The 18,983-nt window shown below is 55.9% G+C and overlaps 1 protein-coding gene across 1 annotated transcript; it reads left to right on the top strand.

Annotated features, from left to right (window-relative positions):
- Positions 1–13,432: 13,432 nt before the first annotated feature.
- Positions 13,433–18,983, top strand: VSX1 (visual system homeobox 1). Its single transcript, XM_074347757.1, has 5 exons — positions 13,433–13,856; positions 15,918–15,996; positions 16,436–16,559; positions 17,493–17,658; positions 18,684–18,983. Exons 1-5 carry the CDS (start codon positions 13,433–13,435, stop codon positions 18,977–18,979), a joined length of 1,089 nt encoding a protein of 362 aa, XP_074203858.1. The 3' UTR covers positions 18,980–18,983.

Here is an 18,983-nt window from a genome sequence, read left to right on the forward strand (position 1 = left end):
AATGTCTTATGGTAACTTATAATGAAAAGGAATATGAAAATGAATATATGTATGCTCATGTATGTCAGCTGTGCACCAGAAACTGACACAACATTGTAAACTGACTATACTAATATATATATATATATATATATATATATATATATATATATATATATATATATATATATAGTATATTCCCAAAGTAACCTACAGATTTAATGTGATCTCTATCAGATTACCCAGGACATTTTTCAAAGAACCAGAACAAATAATCCTATAATTTATATGGAGTCACAAAAGACTCAGAATTGCCAAAGCAGTACTGAAGAAAAAGAACGAAGCTGGAGGAATAATCCTCTCAGACTTCAGACAATACTACAGAGATACAGTGATCAAAACAGGGTGGTACTGGTACAAAAACAGACATGTGGATCAATGGAACAGAATAGAAAGCCTGGAAATAAACCCACAGACATATGGCCAATTAATCTTTGACAAAGGAGGCAAGAATATACAATGGAAAAAAGTCGGTCTCTTCAGCAAGTCGTGTTGGGAAAACTGGACAGATGCCTGTAAGTCAGTGAAGTTAGAACACTCCCTCACACCACACACAAAAATAAACTCAAAATAGCTTAAATGCTTAAACATAAGACAAGACATTAACCTCTTAGAAGAAAACATAGGCAAAACATTTTCTGACATAAACTTTAGCAATGTTCTCCTAAGGCAGTCTATCCAGGCAATAAAAATAAAAGCAAAAATAAACAAATAGGACCTAATTAAACTTATAAGCTTTTGCCCAGAAAAGGAAACAGTAAGCAAAACAAAACAACAACCTATGGAATGGGAGAAAATGTTTGCAAATGATGAGACTGACAAGGGCTTAACTTTCAGAATATATAAACAGCTCATACAGCTTAATAAAAAAAAAAAAAAAACCAATCCAAAAATGGGCAGAAGACCCAAACAAGCGATTCTCCAATGAAGACATAGAATGTCCAATAGGCTCATAAAAAAATGCTCACTATCACTAATTATCAGAGAAATGCAAATCAAAACTACAATAAGGTATCACCTCTCGTCAGTCAGAATGGCCATCATTAGAAACTCCATAAACGATAAATGCTGCAGAGGGTGTAGAGAAAAGGGAGCCCTCCTACACTGTTGGTGGGAATGTAGTTTGCTGCAGCCATTACGGAAAACAGTATGGAGATTCCTCAAAAGACTAAAACTAGACTTACCATCTGATCCAGCAATCCCACTCCTGGGCATATATCCAGAGGGAACTTTAATTTGAAAAGACACACGCACCCCAGTGTTCTTAGCAGCACTATTTACAACAGCCAAGACATGGAAATGACCTAAATGTCCACCAACAGCTGACTGGATAAAGAAGATGTGGTATATTTATACAACAGAATACTACTCAGCCATAAAAAAAGAATGAAATAATGCCACTTGCAGCAACATGGATGGACCTGGGGATTGTCATACTAAGTGAAGTAAGCCAGAAAGAGAAAGAAAAATGCCATATGATATCACTCAAATGTGGAATCTGAAAAAAAGACACAAATGAATTTATTTATAAAACAGAAATAGACTCACAGACATAGAGAACAGACTGATGGTTACCAGAGGGGAAAGAGGGTAGGAAGGAATAAACTGGGAATTTGAAATCTGTGCCTGTTGGGGAGAGATGGAAATGTTCGCCGTCTTGATTGTGGTGGTGGCTTCACTGGTGTATGCATCTGCCAACATTCATCCAGTTGTTCATCTGAAATACGCGTAGCTAACCGTATAGAAATTATACCTCAATGAAGTTGTTTTTTCAAAAAACAAAGTACGGAGAATTCCCGTATGTATATGTACATACCCCTCTCCACACCCCCACTATTTTCCCTGTTCCTAGCATCTTGCATTAGTGAGGGACACTCGTTGCAGCGGATGAGCCAATACTGGTACATTACCGTTGAGTAGAGTCCACAGTTTACAACAGGGGTCACCCTTGGTGCTGCGCATTTCACAGACTTTGACACATGCACGCTGCCACCTGGGTACCGTTACAGTGCGCTCAGAGTAGTTCCACTGCCCGGAAAGCCCTCGTGCTCCTCCCAGTCACCCCCCATCCCTGCCCGCAGCCCCTGCCGCCCCCAGACCCTGCTGTCTCGGCAGCTTTGCCTTCTCCTGGAGGTCACAGAGTGTAGTCATGGAGATCACGTACCACGTGCAGCATTTCAGACTGGCTGCCTTCACTTACAGACACGCGTTTAAATTTCCTCCGTGCCTTCTCGTGGCTTGACAGCACTGAAAAGCATGCCATTTCAGGGTGAGTGGCACTTTGTTTACATGTTCATCAACTGAAGGGCCATCTTGGTTGCTTCCAGGTTGGGGCTATTATGAAAAAGTGGCTATAAGATTCATATATAGGTTTTGGTGAGGGCATAAATTGTCGACTCAGCTGGGTAAATACCAGGCAGCGTGACTGCTGGATGGTATGTTAAGACTGTGTGAGCTGTGTCAGAAACTGCCAAACCGTCTTCAAGGTGATGGAGCCATCTTGCGTCCCTAACAGCAGTGAGCACGGGGCTCTGTGGTTCCACATTCGGGCAGCCGCTGGTGGTCAGCGTCCGGAGTTTAGGTGTTCCGTAGGTGCGTCGCGGCATCTCACCGCCGTGTTAAATTGCGTTTCCCTAGCAACATATGATGTTGATCATCATTTCACATAATTATCTGCCACCCGCCTGGCCTCCTGGGAGAGGCACCTGTGCAGGCCTCTTGCCCGTTTTTAGATCGGGCTGCTTGTTTTCTTCATGTTCTTTGTAAAGTGCTCTTTCTAGATTCCGGATCCAGGTTCTTTAAAGAGGTGTCTTTTGCAAATATTTTCTCCTAGTCTGTGTCTTGTCTTCTCATTCTCTTTACAGTGCCTTTCACAGAGCAGACATTCTTAATTTTCACAAAGTTCGACCTCCTTTGTTCTCTCATGGGTAGTGCTTTTGGGGTTGTTTCTAAAAGTTCATTTCCAAACGCAAAGTCACCTAGGTTTTCTCTGCGTCATCGTCTGGACGCTCTATGGTTTGCACTTTATGTCTAAGTCTACGACCTCTCTTGAGTTAATCGTGAGATAAGGTGTAAGGTCTGTGTCTAAGCTCTTTTTTTTTTTTTTTTTTGCCTGAAGATGTCATATTATTACAGCGTCATTTGTTGAAAAGTGTGTGTTCTCCAGGAGGGAGTGGGAAGACCCTGAGCTCACCTCCTCCCACAGGCAAAGCTCACAGCCGTCCATGACAGCAAGCTGAAGACCGGAGGATCTTGTGCAACTAAAGACATAAAGAAGGAACCACAAGGAGGTGGTGGGAGACATGGGGAATTGTCAGGACCCCCACTTGTCCCTGGGGAGCTGACCCACCCACGGGAGGACAACATTACAGAGCTTCCCCTGCCAAGGAACGAGGGGTCTGAGCCCCACGTCAGGCCCCAGCCCTGGGGTCCTTTACCCGGAGGACCAGCCCCCAGAACATCTGGTTTTGGAGGCCAGTGGGGCTTGTGTGCAGGAGAGCCGGTGGGGGGAGAGCAGGAGAGGGCCTTCCCTCCTAAGGCCGCACACACGCCGCACACCCTCCAGGACCCAGGGCAGGAGCGCTGATGTGAGAGGAGCCTGGCTCAGACCCGCCTGCTGACCTTGCAGAGCCTCCGGCAGGGCTCCCCAGTGGACACAGACGCCGGTGGCAGCCACTTCGGGGAGCTTGTCCTTCCAGGAGGACAGGGGTGCTGGAGTCCCACCTCTAGCTCCTTACCTCAGGACCTGGCGCCATCTACCAGCCGGCTGGCACCAGTCCGGGGTCACCTCAGGCCCAGCAGCCAGTGAGCAGCTACCAGTCCGGGACCTCTGCCGCCTCCCAGCCAGCCCTCAGGACCAGGCCCACCTTCCGCAGGCCAGCACCAGCCCTGGACCCCGCGGGCCCCAGCCCCGCCCACCAAGGGCTGCCATCAGCTCCTTGACACCTTAGCCCCTCAGCCAGCCGCCCTGGGACACAGCCGTGCCCACCAGTGGGCCCTCACTAGGGCTGGGACACCCTGCATCCTATAACCAGCCATGTTCGTAACTGGCCCCACCCACCAGGAGGCCCACACAAGCCCAGAAGCCCCTGAGCCAGGACCCCACCGACCAGAGGGCTGACCTGAGCTCTGGTACCCCCAGTTCAGCATCCAGCCACCCCAGGACCCAGCTCTGCCCACCAGTGGGCCAGCACTTGTCCCTGGCTCCCAAGGAGACCCTCAGCCACAGCCTTGTGACCCAGCCCCAGAACCCAGTGACCGGCAGTCTCCACACAGGCAGGGTCTGGCAACCAACCAGACCAGGGGCCAGCCGTGCCTACCAGACCACCCACAGCATCAGCCCACCGCAACGGAAGGGCACGTGCAGCCACACGGAGGGCGCCTCTAGAGCACCTGTCTCTGGGGACCCGAGGGGTGTGCTGCTGGAGCCCACGAACCCACAGATGTCTCCTCGATAAAGCCACTTCTCCAAGATCGGGAGATGCAACCAACCTCACAAGTGCGGACAAATGAAAACAGAGAATTAGGCAAAATGAGGCAACACAGGAATACGTTCTCAACAAAAGAAAAAGATAAGCACCCTACCCAACAGAGACTGCAAGGGAACGACCATGAAGACGCTCAGATCTCGCGGAAGGAAGAACACAGTGAGAAGTTGGAAGGTTCTAACAAAGACCTAGGAAACGTAAAGAAGAACCAAACAGAGCTGAAGAGTAAAATAACTGCAATAAAAAACACCCTGGAAAAAATGAGAAAGAGAAGACACTACGAACTCATGCACAGAAGAACCAGGCTCACAGACACAGCAGACGGTCTTATGCCTACAGGCGGGGGAGTTTGACATTTGCAGATGTTAGCCACTAAATGTGAAAGTAGACAAGAGCCTGCTGCACAGCACAGGGAACTGTATTCAGTATCTTGTAATCACCTTTAACGAAGACGAATATGAAAACGAGTATGTGTACGTACGTGCAGGACTGAGACGTGGTGCCATTCCCCAGAAACTGAAACACTGTAACTGACTATACGTCAATAAAAAAATAGAATTAAAATTAAAAATATAAAAGAAACGAGCTATCAAACCATGAAGACATGGAGGAAGTTTAAACGCATATTACTAATGAGAGAAGCCAGTCTGAGAAGGCTACATACATGATTCCAGCTCCATCACGTTCTGGGAAATGCGAAAGTATGGAGACAGGAAACGTCAGTGGTTGCTGGTGGGGGTGGGGGGTGGAAGAGGGGACATGAAGAGCGGGCGGTGTCACCACCCCGGATGACACCACAGTGGTGGACACGTCATCACACACTTGTCCAAACCCATAGCATATACACCAAGAGGGAGCTGTGATGCAGACCGTGGACGTGGGTGACGATGACACTGTGTCCACGTGGGTTCCTCAGCTGTGAAAAATGCACCATCTGGTGGGGACGCAGATAGCGGGGGAGGCTGTGCGTGTGAGGGCACGTGGGAATGTGTGCACCTTCCACTCAGCTCTGCTGTGAACCCAAACCTGCTCTAAAATGAAGTCAACACAAACAAAAACAAAACGGCTGTGAGCAGGAGTCAGGGGAAAGGACAGGCGGCAGGGTGTGCCCTCCCCAAACCCGTCCGCAGGGCTCTGAAATGCCTGCGCGTCTATCAGACAGAGATGAAGACACAGCCCTGCACTCAAGGCACGGTGGGCTGTTTCCCAAGCAGAGGAGACACAGCTCAAGAGAGACTCAGGGGGTGTCAAGTCAGAGCCCAGGCAAAAATAAGAAGACGGAAAACGAACGAGCCTTAAGAAACAAGATTACACCGTGTAGCACAGGCAAGTGTGTGCAAGATCTTGCAGCAGCTCACAGAGAAAAAAGAATGTGACAATGAATGTATGTATGTTCATGTGCAGCTGAAAAACTGCTCTACACTGGAATTTGACACAACATTGTAAAATGACTGTGGCTCAATAAAAGATGTAAAAAAAGAAAGAAAGAAAGAAAGGGCTTCAAGAGCGTGGAGGAGAGAGGAGGAACATCCAAGCCAAGAGTGACGGGAGTTCGAGGAGGAAAGGCTGAGGAGGAGCGGAGGGGTGGCCACACCCAAAAGGAAGAAGTCTGATAAACTCTCAGAACAAATGAAAAGCAGGGTCCTGAGGCGGGGACTCAGTGTGCTCCCAGCGCGGGAGGAGGCCCTCCACGTGCAGGGGCCCAGCGACAGAAACCGCCGCCGGGAACGCTGGAGCCCTGGGCACAGGAGAGACCTGCCAGTAATTGAGCTTTAAGAATGAAACGGCCCAGTGTTTGCCATTCCCTCTCCCTCTGGGGAGCTGCCCTGGAACAGAGGCATCTTTGTTGTGGTCAGGAAGCCTGCGCCAGCTCCAGTGGATTCCCAGTCATACCTTCTTTCCTGCTTCCCCCTCTGCTTTTTAATGAGGACCCCCCTGTGGATGTGCAGGTGCCGCTAATGAGCGTGACTGGGGGAATGAGCTGGAACGGGGGAGATTCCGCAATCGGACCACCTCAGCCGAGCGCTCGGCCCTGAGCCTCCACGAGGGGAAGACAGCGCAGTTGCAGGCGGCCGCTCCGCGGCAGGCGTCTCGGGGCCTGTGCTGGAAGCAGTGGCCCGACCAGCTTTGCAGAAAGAGGCGCCAGGCAGGCAGACAGCCCGCAGCTCATCCTCGCGCTGGGAGGCCCAGTCCCAGGGCTGGGCTGTGGCTCCAACGTGGGGCTGCTTCCTGCCCCTCCAGCACTGGGTCTCAGCGGAGCCCGGTGCTCTCAGCCCACCTTCCTTGGCCCAGGACTCGAGGGCCCCCCAGGATGGGGGAGGGGACTCCTGAGGACGAGGGAGTGAAGTCAGGCTGCCGCACGCGGTCTCTCTCCACCCACCGTGGGTGCCTCCACTCGCTCATCCTGGCTGGGCACTCAATCCGTGCGGGCCGTGGGCTGGGCCCCAGGCAGACGGTGAAGCTGGACGGCCCAGCCCTGCTCTTGTGGGACTTACCGTCTTGGAGGGTAGACAGGGACTGGGGTGAGCTAGTTCGTCTGGAAGGTGAGACCAGGCAGCCCTGGTGAGGGAGCAGGACACAGGGAAGGCTGTGATACCGAGTGGGGTTTGTGGGGGCTCCATCCTGATGGGCTCTTGGAGCGACTTGCAGATCCCACCTCAGCCTGATGGGCAAGGATGCTGGGGTCCTAACCCACCAACTCCCAACCATCCTTGGAGGGCTGCTGCTGGGGGCCTTGCCTTCCCCCGGGGCCCCAGGCCTGGCGGGGACATTCCTGGGACCTGTGAATGGGGTCAGGCAGAGTGGCAGGTGCTGAGATGTGCTGGGAACTGTCTACAGATGCTGCAGGTGACCTGGGGCTGGGCTGGTGAGTTGCCAGCAGACGGTGCCAGCGTCTGAGAAGGGCGCAGGTGAAACGCAGTAAACCAGCAGCAAATGTGTAATTAGTGCCGTGGGAGGTGCCTTAGCGGGGCTGGCAGGGCTAAGCACAGTGGGAGGGGCACGGGCCTCCTTCAGAGGGGAGAGGCTGTGTTCTGGGCCGGGAGGTCGTGGCCCGGGAGTCTGCCTGCGGGACCCTGCAGGCCTGCCTCCCTGGAAGAGCCCTTCGCCCCCTGACCCGGGCCCCGGGGCTGCTTGTGAGGTGAGATGGTGATCGTGCTGTCACTGCAGCTGTGAACTGGCTAAAAGCAGGTATCATTTGCTGTTAGATGGTTTGCTCAGTTGCCAGTGGAGGACGTAACGCTTACCGCTGGCAATGGAAGTCGCCAGCAGCTCCCGCCTGCACGGAGAGACCCTTCCCACGACCTTTGGCCAACATGGTCTGTCATCACCCAGTCACCTTACTGGCGCCCAAGCAACACACCTGCTTCCACCTGCCGGCTTCTCCCGTCCACGTGGGGAGGCCACACACGCTGTCCTGAGGCCTCTCGTGGCCCCGGGGCTCCGCGCTCAGTCGGTGCTGGGTGCTCTGCTCGCTCCCGAGTTTGTTTTGTTCTTGGGGTTCTTCGGACTTAGAGGTGGGGCCTGAGGAGTGTGGCCAGGAGCTCTTTTGATGGGCTGAAGTGAGTGAAGGGCTGAGGAGGAAGGGGGAGGTCAGAGAAGGAAGAAGGGAAACACAGTCCTGGGCCAAACTGTTCCTGGGGCCTACCTGGGGCTTCCCGTCAGACAAGAACAGGGAACGCCTGGACGTCTTGTTTTCTGCATCATGAGTTTGCTGCCTCCAGCCTGATGTTGGGATTCGGGTCCTGACCTCCACTTCCTGTCGGACTAGGTGCAGCTCTGACCTCAGTTTTCTCCACCACAAAGTGGTGGTAACGACAGGCCTCCCCTGCTGGGCTTGTCACAGGTCTTAAATTAGTTGATTCGTGCGAGGCACGTTGCATGTGGCACAGAAAAGGTCTTTCCGGCTGGGAAGGGGGACCTGGGAAGGCCTCACCCTTTGGACTGGGCCTCCGTGGCTGGTCACTGTGGCTGTGGAATGAAGATGGGTGAGGGTGTGGGGAGGGCCCCAAAAAGGTGGGGGAGACCCCAGAGGTGGAGGCCAGTGTCCAGACAGTTATTGGAAGCAAACCACAGAAACTGTCAGCCAGTTCTTGCTTCAAAGGCATTTGCCCGAGGGCGTCGCTGTTTTCTTCCCCCAGCCGGGTGGAAGGCTGGAGGGAAAGGGCAGGCCGTGGCGGCCCAGGCATCTGTGAACGAGGCCCAGTCATGCCAGGTAACAGCGGGGAGAGAGGCACCAGGGAGTGGGGCAGACACGGACACTCACCACTGCTTCTGCACAAAAGCCGCCTCTTCTCCCTCAGTCCTTGGGGGGCGGGCCCAGGTGGAAACAGAGTTGCCAGAGAGTGGAATTATTTTAGGGGCCACTGCTTTAGGACACCCCCAAACTCATCTGGATGCTGAATAGCCCCAGAATGAAAAATACATTTTACTCCAGCAAGTGGGAGCTTGGTCTGACCCCAGTGTGGTGATGGGTGTGGAGAGAGGATGGAGGCTTGGGGAGGGGCTTGGGGCAGGTGGTGGCCTAGGGTCCGGCTGTGGCCCCACAGTATTTGGGTTCAACTCCTGGCTCTCCCGCTTGGCAGAGGGTTGGCCTGGGGCAGTTTACGTGATTGTTGGACCTCCCCACATCTTTGCTTCCTTACCTGAAAGATGTGCACAATCAGAGCACCCAGCACAGAGCCGTGATGGGGAGGAGGGCAGGGGTCATTCTGCCATGGTGTCCGCAGTAGTAGCTGTCCACACTGGAATCCAGGAGGTGTCTGCTGTTCTGCTCAGCTTAGTTTAGTAATTGGAGGTCAACCTGGCGGGGAGAGTGAAGTGTCAAGGATGATACTTGGGGTCCTGCTGGGGCCCCTGTGTGGAGGCAAAGATTTGGGGAGACTTGGGGGAAAGAGGCTGAATCCAGTGCTCCCGGGTGCTTGGGGACAGATGTCTAGGTGGCCATAGGCAATAGGGGCCTGGGCTTCTGGGGCACAGCCAGGGCTGGGAGCTCTTGGTGAGCAAATGCTGACAGCACCTGGGACCCCCGTGAGGGAGGGAGAACGGTGGCCATGGGAAGCCTGAGATGTGATGTGTGTGTTTCCACAGAGTGGACGCCAGCTGGGCTTGCCCAGTGAGTAGTTCACCTGGGAGGTGACCTCAGGCAACACGGGAGGGGAGTATGACAGAGAGACATGAGAGGGTCTCTGGAAGCAGGGTCTGGATGCTTGAGCTTTAGGTGGGGGGAGGGCTGTAGAGGGGAGAAAGTGTGGACCAGGATGAACACTTAGGCCCCGCTGATGCATGACCTGGGAGGGGTTTGGAGCAGAAACTGCTCTGCAGAGTTGTCCCTTTGAGGGGGAGGGGACAGCCCTGCACCATGTCATGTCAGCCCATCAGATGTTGTGTGTGTGCGGGTGGGTGTGGGTACTTGTGGCCTGGGTTAGGGGCTTTTGTCAGCAAAGGCCGGTTCTCCTGATTGGGGGCAGTGCTGAGCTGTCAGCAGCCTACGTTGGGGTGGGGGACTGGGTGGTGTGGGGTGAGGGAGGTGCAGGAGCCCAGGACAGGGGGTCTGGGGCACCCACGGCACTGAGGAAGAGAGTGACATGGGATGTGATAATTGGTGGTGACCAGCGCAGACCTGGCAGGGGACTTCTGGGAGGCAGGGTGGAATGTGTTTATACTCCGACTCCTGCCAGTCTTTGGTTCTGGGCCTCCCAGGGTGTGTCACTCCTTGTCACCTCTGACCAGTGGGCAAAGTGGATTCTGGAGACCAGAGGAAGCTGCCAGGGAGGTCGTCTGGCCTGGGCACCGGAGGACCTGCAAGCTGCGGGCAGAGGGGTCAGCGCACAGATGAGAACAGTGTCTGCTACAGCTGCCTTTCAAGGGGACACAAAAGCAACGGAGGGGGCAGAGGCGGGAGGAGACCCCAGAGGAGTGGAGCCCTAGGACGCGGTGGCGGTGCAGACAGGCACCATACCCCATTAACGGTGGGCGTCCCACTCCCAGAGCATCTGTGCTTTATACCAGCCTGGCGGGCGGCTCCGGAAGCCCGAGACTGGTGTCTGTTGAGCCACTTACACCCCGTCCAGCCTCGGCCTGGAGAAGGGAAGGGCCAGACGCACTGAGGCAGGGCGAGCGCGGGAGGTGGAGTGCACATTGGTGGCTGGCCACAGACAGGGGCTGGAATCCTTCCCTGGAAAATAGTGGGCGGAGAAACCTTTACTGATAGTAAAATCCCGGATAATCCTGGTTGATGAAGGCAGATCCAGACCCCTTAACGGATTTAGGGTTCCAAAGCGACTGTGGGGGGTGACCCGGGCGGGGACGCAAGAGAGGGCTAGGGCTCTGGCCCCAGATTTGCTTACGGAGGGAGGGGGCTGGGAGGAGGCTCCCTTCCACCCCGCAGGCGGAGGAGGAGTTCTCCAACGCTGTCGCCCACCGCATAGACTGGGCACCCGCCCGGGGCGCCCCGCCCGGGACGTGTGGAACGTGGGTGGACTCGGGCCGGGTCGCTCCCTCCAAGTCTCCTAAACCGCTGGACGCGCCTGCCCCACCTGGGCAGACGCCGGGCGGAGCGCGCCGCCAGCTCGCGCTGCGGAGTTGGGATCTCCAGGAGTGGGGGCTCTGAGCCGATCCCGCAGTCTGGGGCGCTAATGGACCCGCGATCCCCTCTAGCAGCTGGTGGTGGGAGTGGGGCCGGACTAGCGTGGTGGGGGGACGGGGTTCTCACGGGGGAGGGGGCAGTGACAGTGTCCTCCCGCTCTGCGCTCTGGCCTTCGCCACGCAGCGGAGAGGAAGGCGCCGCAGGGCTGGGCTCCGCCTCCATCCTGGCGGCTCCCGCGGGCCCCTTCCTGAAGGTGGGGCTGGAGGCGGCGGCAGGACTCTCCTGCCCAGGAGCTGCAAGGCCCCCTTGCAGCCCTGACCCTGGGCCTCCCGGTCTCTCTGCTTCGCTTTCCGGATTTCTCTCCCCCTGTTCGTTGTGAGCAGGCTTAATACCCTTCAGTTCCTGTCATCTGCAGAATGGATTTTGTAATATCCTTCTGAAGGGGCTAGAGACCGGTGCGCTGCCGGCACTGAGCGGGGGTCGCCTTGTGGGACAGCTGAAGTTGGGCTTCTCCAGGCCGGCCTTTTGGTACCTCTGAGTCCCTGGCCAGCGACTGGAGGCTTCCCCTGGCAGGGGCTGGAGGACAGAGACTTTGAGACCCGGCCCAGGTGAGGGGGTGCCGTGGGCCCCCAAGCTGCAGCCCTGAGGGCCAAGTGTCCTGCCCACCAGCCCCAGACAGCCTGCAACTGCGAGTGGCGTTTGCTGTCGTTCCTTAACTGAGGCCCCAAATTCTGATTTACAAACTACTGCTCTGCGGGGCCGAGAGCCAGGGCATCTTGGCTGGGTCCTGCACCCCCAACACCTTCCACTAAACCCAGAGATAGATTTGGGGAGAAATTCCTGATGGAGCCAAAACTGACGCCAGCGTCTAAAGCCGCCCCGACCCTGAGCGACTCAGAGGACAGTTATCCCAAAGGAAAGTTATTGTGTTTCTAATCCCGAGGACAGCTTGCGAGGGAGATTTGGGTCTTCTTTAAATAATGAAAAGTTAATGCGCGGTTTCGTAATTATCTTTACCGGAAGCCCCTCGTTTAATCCGCAGATTTTGCAGAGGACACATCGCAAGGCGCCACCAGCCGCAGATCCACCTTGCGGGCTCGGCTCCGGCTCCGGTTCGGGCTCCGGTCCAGCCCCGGCTCCGGCTCTCGCTCGGATTGGGCTCAGCTGGGTCGTACGCACAGAGCTGCTCGAGGCATCCCCTCGGCGCAGGGAGAGCGGCCGCTCGCCCTCAGGGGTGGGACTGAGGGGTCCTGCTTCCCAGGGTCCCTGTGAGAGAAGGGGGCCCCCCAAGAGATTCGGGCTGGGTGGGTCATTGCTTCCCTCGAGTGAGGCAGCAGAGGTTTACCCACGTGCTTCGTTTGGCCCCAACTTTAACGGATAGAGGCGTTTCACGTGAAAAATCAGGCTTTCTCTAAATAATCATAAAATCTGACAGTAACTTGCTAGCCTCCGTGAAGAGGGATGGCCCTATTTTCCAATTTGCCCTCCCCATTTAGCTGTCACCAGATAAAATACTGGTACATACATGTACTAAAAAATTAAGTTTATCTGAAATTCTGAGTTCTCTGGACCTCCTGTAATTCAGTTTGCTAAACTTGGCGCCCTTTCCCGCTGCCTCGGCTGGTCTGTCCACTCCAGCCCCTGCTACTACCCTTCTCCCCACCCCCTCCTGTGAATTTTGGGACCCCTACCCCTACCATTAGAGCTCTGGGGTGCGTTTGGCTGGAGGTGGAGTGGGCATTAGAAGTTTTCCACTCCTTTCCCCTTGGGATTTTCAGGGACCGCCTTCTTGGCTCTGGCGGTGGCCTTGGAGGGCTGGTGGGGTTGGTGTTGGTGGTAGCCGTGAGCGTGTGGCTGGGAATGGGGCCCTGGTCTTGATGGGGGACTAGAATGGGGAGGGAAGCTCCTTGGCAGCTGCGGGCTGGGGCCCCCACCTGAGAATCGAGAATTGGGAAGGGGAGGGAACCTGCGGCATTGAGAGGGACGGGCAGAGATCCGGGTTGCCCCCTCCCTACTTTCCTCCCACCGAGAATGGGGGTGGGGGTGGGGGTTGGCCGGGGACAGCTGGGAAGGAGAAGGGAGAAGGGAGAAAGGAGAAGGAGCTGATTGAGGGGACTGCAGCTGGGAGGGCGGCGCCCGAAGGGAGGGGAACTGGTGGCGTCCCCATCTCGCGGGGTCCCGGGCTTGACGCGTCGGCGCCCCGCTGATTGGAGCTCTCCTGGCGCCCGGCTGGTGGCCCGGCTGTATAAAGCGTCCTCAGAACTGCGCCCCTTCCGCAAAGGTGACTGAGAGAGGGTCCGGTCTCGCCGCCTGAGAAGCCATGACAGGCCGGGACGCGTTTTTCGACGGGCGTGCCAGGAGTAAGGCGCTGGTGCCTGGAGGGCCCCCCGCCGGCTCGCGCCCACGGGGCTTCGCCATCACCGACTTGCTGGACCTGGAGGCAGAGCTGCCCGCACCTGCGGGTCCCGGGCCGGGATCGGACTGCGAAGGCCCGGCGGCCGCGCCCTGCGGGGGTCCAGGGCTCGGGGGCTCTTGCCTGGCGCGCGGGGCCCTCCCGTTAGGGCTCGGCATCCTCTGCGGCTTCGGGGCGCAGCCGCCTGCGGCCGCCAGGGCGCCCTGCCTGCTCCTCACCGACGTGCCGTTCCTGCCGCCCGAGGGGACTGAGCCCCCGGCACCGCAAGCCCCCGGCTGCCCGCCGCCCCCTGCCGCCCGCCAGAAGCGCAGCGAGAGCGTCTCGACGTCCGGTAATGAAACTGTTCCCTGGCGCTCCTGTCCTTGCCCTCGGCTCGCGCGCACTGGGTAGCACCAGCGCCCCGGATGCAGGGAAGTCGGGACCCCAAAGCGTGGCCCCGTCGGGGAGCGTGTCCTCGCAGCCGCACCCTCCTCCCCTTGGCCTCTCCCACATCCCTGCCTCTCCTCCGGGCCTGGTCGCCGTACCCTCGCGGACACCACCCTGGCCAGTCAGGACCGGCAGTGGGGTCTCGAAGACCTGGCCACAGTCTCCGAGGGCCTCTCCCTCGGCCCATGCGAGTCTCGGCCTCGGGAACGGCGGAGGTCGGGAGGTGTGGGCCTGCCTCGTTCGTCATTAGCACCGAACCCGGTTCCCGGGGAAACTCCGGCGTTCACTGAATTGATTGCCGTATTGAAGGGCCCCAGAAGAGCCCCGGGCGAAGGCCTGGAACTGTCCTCCTCCCGGTGCTGAAAGGGAGTCTGCGTACTGCGCTTCGCCGCTCCTCCCGGCACGCGAGAAACAAGCGCGCCCATCTTACTGTGGTCTTGCCCGGCGTTTTGTTCCGAGCCCGCCCGGTTCCTCAGAGAAGTCGGGGCAGATTGTGGGGAGAAGAAAGAAGCAGTGGAAATCTATAGACAGGGCCAAGGAATTGAGGGGTGTGGGTTCTGGGGAAGAGAGCTCCATGAGAAAGCGTGGGCAGAGAGAAACTGTGTAGTAGATCCTAGAACTGAGCATCCAGGCGGCTAAGGCAAAAAAGTATGTTGGTCTCCACTGACGGAGAAAGCAGGCGGGGTCAGCAGGCTGTCACTCAGCTCTAAAAGGGCTTTACTTCGTAAGTCTCTAGGTAAGAGGAAATGAACCCCCTGTCAGCTGTTCCACTGAAAATGCAGAAACTGCCTTCATAGGGTGGGTTCTTTCCATCTGAGCACAGATAAAACTAAGGTACAGCTGCCTCCTGGTCTGGGGGCACTTTTGCAAGATGGAGAGGAACACTAGTGAACAGAAATATAGGGTGACTGTGAGTGTGATGAAAATTTCTCCAAGCCACATCAAAAAGGAAAAGGAGACAGGTGAAAAACCTAAATACTGTATTTTACTTAACCCAATACATACAAAATATCATTTTATATGTGGTCAATATAAAAATAATATTTTACTTTTGGGATGTACGAAGTCTTCTAAATCCACTGAATATTTAACGTTTGCAGCAGTTCTCAATTCAGACTGGCCACATTTCACGTCTTAACAATCTGATGTGTCTAATGGTTCCAGACTGGACAGCATGGATATTATATTATAATCCAATTGGCTGGTGAGCTAATTGATATAGGGGTAAAACTAATACTATTTTTTTACTATTTTGCCTTTATTAATTTTTTTTCAGTATTTTGAAGCAAATGTCTTTTTAACAAGGAATCTGACAATAGTTTGGTCTTCTTTGTTTACACCTAGATCTTTTGATGTAATGGATTACAAAAGATAAAGAATAGTGGTTTCTGAAAATTTTTCAAGTGCATCTAAAACTCATCTGGGCACACTTATCAAGAGTGAGTTTCCCAGCACCCACTTCCAGAGGCTGGGAATTGGTAGGGCAGTGGCTAGCTCTGATGAGGGTCCTGAAGTCACAACCTCAGCCATCCCTTGGAGAAAGGTTGGTGAATTGGTTAAGATGAAGAAGTGGATGAATTTGGAAGCTGAAGGGGGCAGGAAATGCAGTTGTGTTCAAGTAGCCTTGGCTTCACACAGTCTCGTATTCCCACTTCACCGCTGACTACCTGTGTGATCTTGGGCAAGTTACTCAGTCTCTCTGCCTGGGTTTCCTCCTCTGAACTAGAGAATCACAGGGCAGCTGCCTTGGATTTCCTCTAGTTTATGTAGAATGTGATGACGCCTGCGCAATGCGCTACGCGCGCAAGGCTAGCAGCACCGCGTCTGGGATACGGAGTGTGCGAAAAATGCTAGCTGGTATCGGTGAGTGTTCACAGTCCCTGACAGTTCACAGCGTCAAACTGAAACCCCGAAAACAAAGTGAAAAATACACTTTTAAGGTCCTCTCTTTCTCCTGTGCTATCAGATGAGGACAGTCCAGCTGAAGATAGGAGTGACCTGAGGGCGTCCCCCGCCCCCGGCAAGAGGAAGAAGCGGAGACACAGGTACCGGCCCCTGACCCCATCCTTGGGACCCGGCATCTGAGAATGTCTGGTCCTGCGTTACCGCGGGCCCAGGGCCTCCTGGTCTGCAGCAGGAAAGGCACAGGAGCCGTGTGGGGACAAAATTCTGCCATTCCCAGGGGTCTGCTGGTCAGTCTTTGTAGCATTTTAAAGATCCAGTATTGTGGGCCTTTAAAATGGGTCTTCTTAGAAAAAGTTGATGGAGTTCATTGAGGAGAAAAAAGGACCCTAATTTGGTTTTGTCTGAACCAAATTGTGGACTTTCCAGAGGCGAATCACTCAGAGGTGAGGTGTCCAGTTATTAAGAGGTGGACTTTCAGGCAGCGGACAAGGCGGGGCCCGCACAGGGCCCTCCTAGGCTGGGAAGCCTGGCCACACCCTGTGAACACTCGCCCAAGTGTGCGCTGGGGCCTCCCCACAGGACCGTTTTCACAGCCCACCAGCTAGAAGAGCTGGAGAAGGCCTTCGGCGAGGCCCACTATCCTGACGTGCACGCCCGGGAAACGCTGGCCGTGAAAACCGAACTCCCCGAAGACCGAATACAGGTGCTGGGCTCCTTTCTCCTCCCAAAGACACCAGCGAAAGTGCTGCCCTCACACGCAGTGAGTCGGCCCACAGCCACCGCTAAACCGCCCAACGCACCCCCCGCCACGCTTTGTGTGCATGAGGAGCACACAGAGGGGCACTCAGGTGCCAGAGCCTCGCTCTGTGTGCGTGAGGAGAGGATGACCCCGGAACCTTCAAGCCTTGCTCCCTTTTATTAAGTACGTAAACATTGCTCCTTATGTGCGGCACCTGCAGGCTTTGTGCCGCTCCCCGCTCCCCAGGAAAGAAAGGACCATCCCTCCCCTGCAAACCCGTAAAGAAACCGGTGTAAGGAGCCCGGAGCGGCTTTTCCGCACACGGCCCCCACACCAAGTGCGCGTCGAGCCCTGGGACACTCTCAGTCCGCTCCTGGCATTGGCCTCTGTCTTCACAGAAAGCCGGCGTGCGCCTGCTCAGCCTCTGTGCAGACGGCACATTCTCTCCGGGTCAGAAGACAGGCCACCAACTCACATTTCTAACAGCTTAGCACCACCCAGGGGGAGGGGACAGCTCCGTGGTACAGCTTGTGCTCGAGGTCCTGGGTGCAATTCCCCGTCGCTCCATTAAAGAAATAAGCAAATACACGAACCTCCCTCCCTCCCTCCCTCCCTCCCTCCCCAAACAACAGCAGCAAAAATGACACCCAGCACTGTTCTTCTATTAAGATAGAGCAAGCGCCAACCCGCGGTTCGAAGCGGCCACCGCTGGGGTGAGCTGCTCCAGTCAGTTACACGGTGTGGAAAGCCCTCATTTTGTTCTGTCCACCTCGACTCTATGGGCGCCTCGGTGGAAACCGGGCACAGTCGCCCAGCCCCGCCAGTCCCCGGGCCCCCGGCAGCCCGGCCCCGGGCGCCCCGACCCGTCAGCCCTCTGCCTCCCGCGCCTCCTTCTAGGTCTGGTTCCAGAACCGCAGGGCCAAGTGGCGGAAGCGGGAGAAGCGCTGGGGCGGCAGCAGCGCGATGGCGGAGTACGGGCTGTACGGCGCGATGGTGCGGCACTGCCTCCCGCGGCCCGACGGCGTGCGCGGCCCCGCGGCCCCGGGCGCGCCCTGGCTCCTGGGTAAGGAGGGGGCGGGCCCCACGCCGGCGGCCGCTGCGGGGCAGAGCGGCGTGAGCTTCCTAGCTGCAGGCCCAGGACGTCACGCCCGCTTTTCAGTTAACCACGAGGCTTGGACTCCGCTCAGCGGGCTTGCTTTTCATCGGAACTGTGTAGACCGTGCGGAGGGGCCCAGCCGGGCCCCGGTTTGTGAGCTGAGCGATGTGAAATGTGTTTTCCCCATGCTGACGGCTGGCAGAGCGCAGAGCTCCCGGCGGTAGGAGGCAGGGGGTGCAGGCAGCGGCCCCGGGGACAGTTAGCCCCCGCTTACACTGGCGAGGCCTGAGCTCGGGCGCTGGGCACCCGGACGGTCTGTTGGCTGTTCCCAGAGACCACGGGCTTGGAGGAGTGAGACGGAAGGCACCTGGGCAGAGTGGGAGATCAGAGACCGGGGAGCTGGGGGCATTGTGGGCTGAGGAGGAGGAGGGGTTTGTTTAGCAGACATTTTTTGACCCCTACCCACCGGACACTAGGCTGGGACTGGAGATGCCAGTCATAAATACGGTCTTTGCTGTCAAGGATTGGAGAGGCCCAGGGGGAGTGTGGGGCGGGTACCTGAGCCCACCCCTCTGAACTTACAGAGCAGGTGGGTGTGGTGCTCACTGCATCCGCAGGTCCGTGGCCCCTCAAGAAGGCGGGCCTAGTGTGGCTGGACATTTGACTTTTTGAGAGAAGCTGCAAGTCTGAATTTTGATGTAAATCTCCTGATTTTAAACCATTGCCAACAAATTTTAAAATAAAATTTCAGAAATCACCATGTCATCCAAACAAGGCAATTTTCCTGGCCGTGCCCAGCGGGCAGACACCCGTCTACAACCCCTAGTGTGGAGAGTTACCCAGGAGACTCCCCTGGCGGCCCTGGAGACGGGCACCAACAAGGGAAATGCTAATGGGATTTTGAGAACAATGACGTGAAGAAGTTTACTTCATTGCTAGATTTAGAGGTAACGTGTTATTTATTTTCCTTTTTTTTTTTTTTTTTTTGCAAGGGATGTATAAAAAATCCACAGGGATGAAAAGGAAAGCAGAAGGTGAAGAAAAGCTGGCAGGACCATGGGGCCGTGACCATGCTGACCGTCTCAAGGAAGGTTCTGGCCCAGGTCAGGCAGGACCCCAGAGGGGCTCGGAGGGAGGCAGCACTGAGAGTGGCCTGCAAGACGTGGCCATCGACCTGTCCAGCTCCGCCCGGCAGGAGACCAAGGAAGCACAGCAGGGGGCCAGTGGCCAAGGGTGTTCAGACTCCGAGGGGCCAGAGGGGCTCCAGCTGGGGAAGAGGGGGCCCTAGCGAG

The sequence above is a fragment of the Camelus bactrianus genome, chromosome 19 (genome assembly GCF_048773025.1).
Source record: "Camelus bactrianus isolate YW-2024 breed Bactrian camel chromosome 19, ASM4877302v1, whole genome shotgun sequence".
Classification (NCBI taxonomy): domain Eukaryota; kingdom Metazoa; phylum Chordata; class Mammalia; order Artiodactyla; family Camelidae; genus Camelus; species Camelus bactrianus.

Bases quoted from the DNA above. Each gene is read 5' to 3' on its own strand.
- VSX1 (XM_074347757.1), top strand. From the start codon at position 13,433: ATGACAGGCCGGGACGCGTTTTTCGACGGGCGTGCCAGGAGTAAGGCG. The intron at 15,997-16,435 runs GTACCGGCCCCT...GCCTCCCCACAG, and splicing joins AGGAAGAAGCGGAGACACAG to GACCGTTTTCACAGCCCACC. The intron at 17,659-18,683 runs GTAAGGAGGGGG...TTTTTTTGCAAG, and splicing joins GGGCGCGCCCTGGCTCCTGG to GGATGTATAAAAAATCCACA.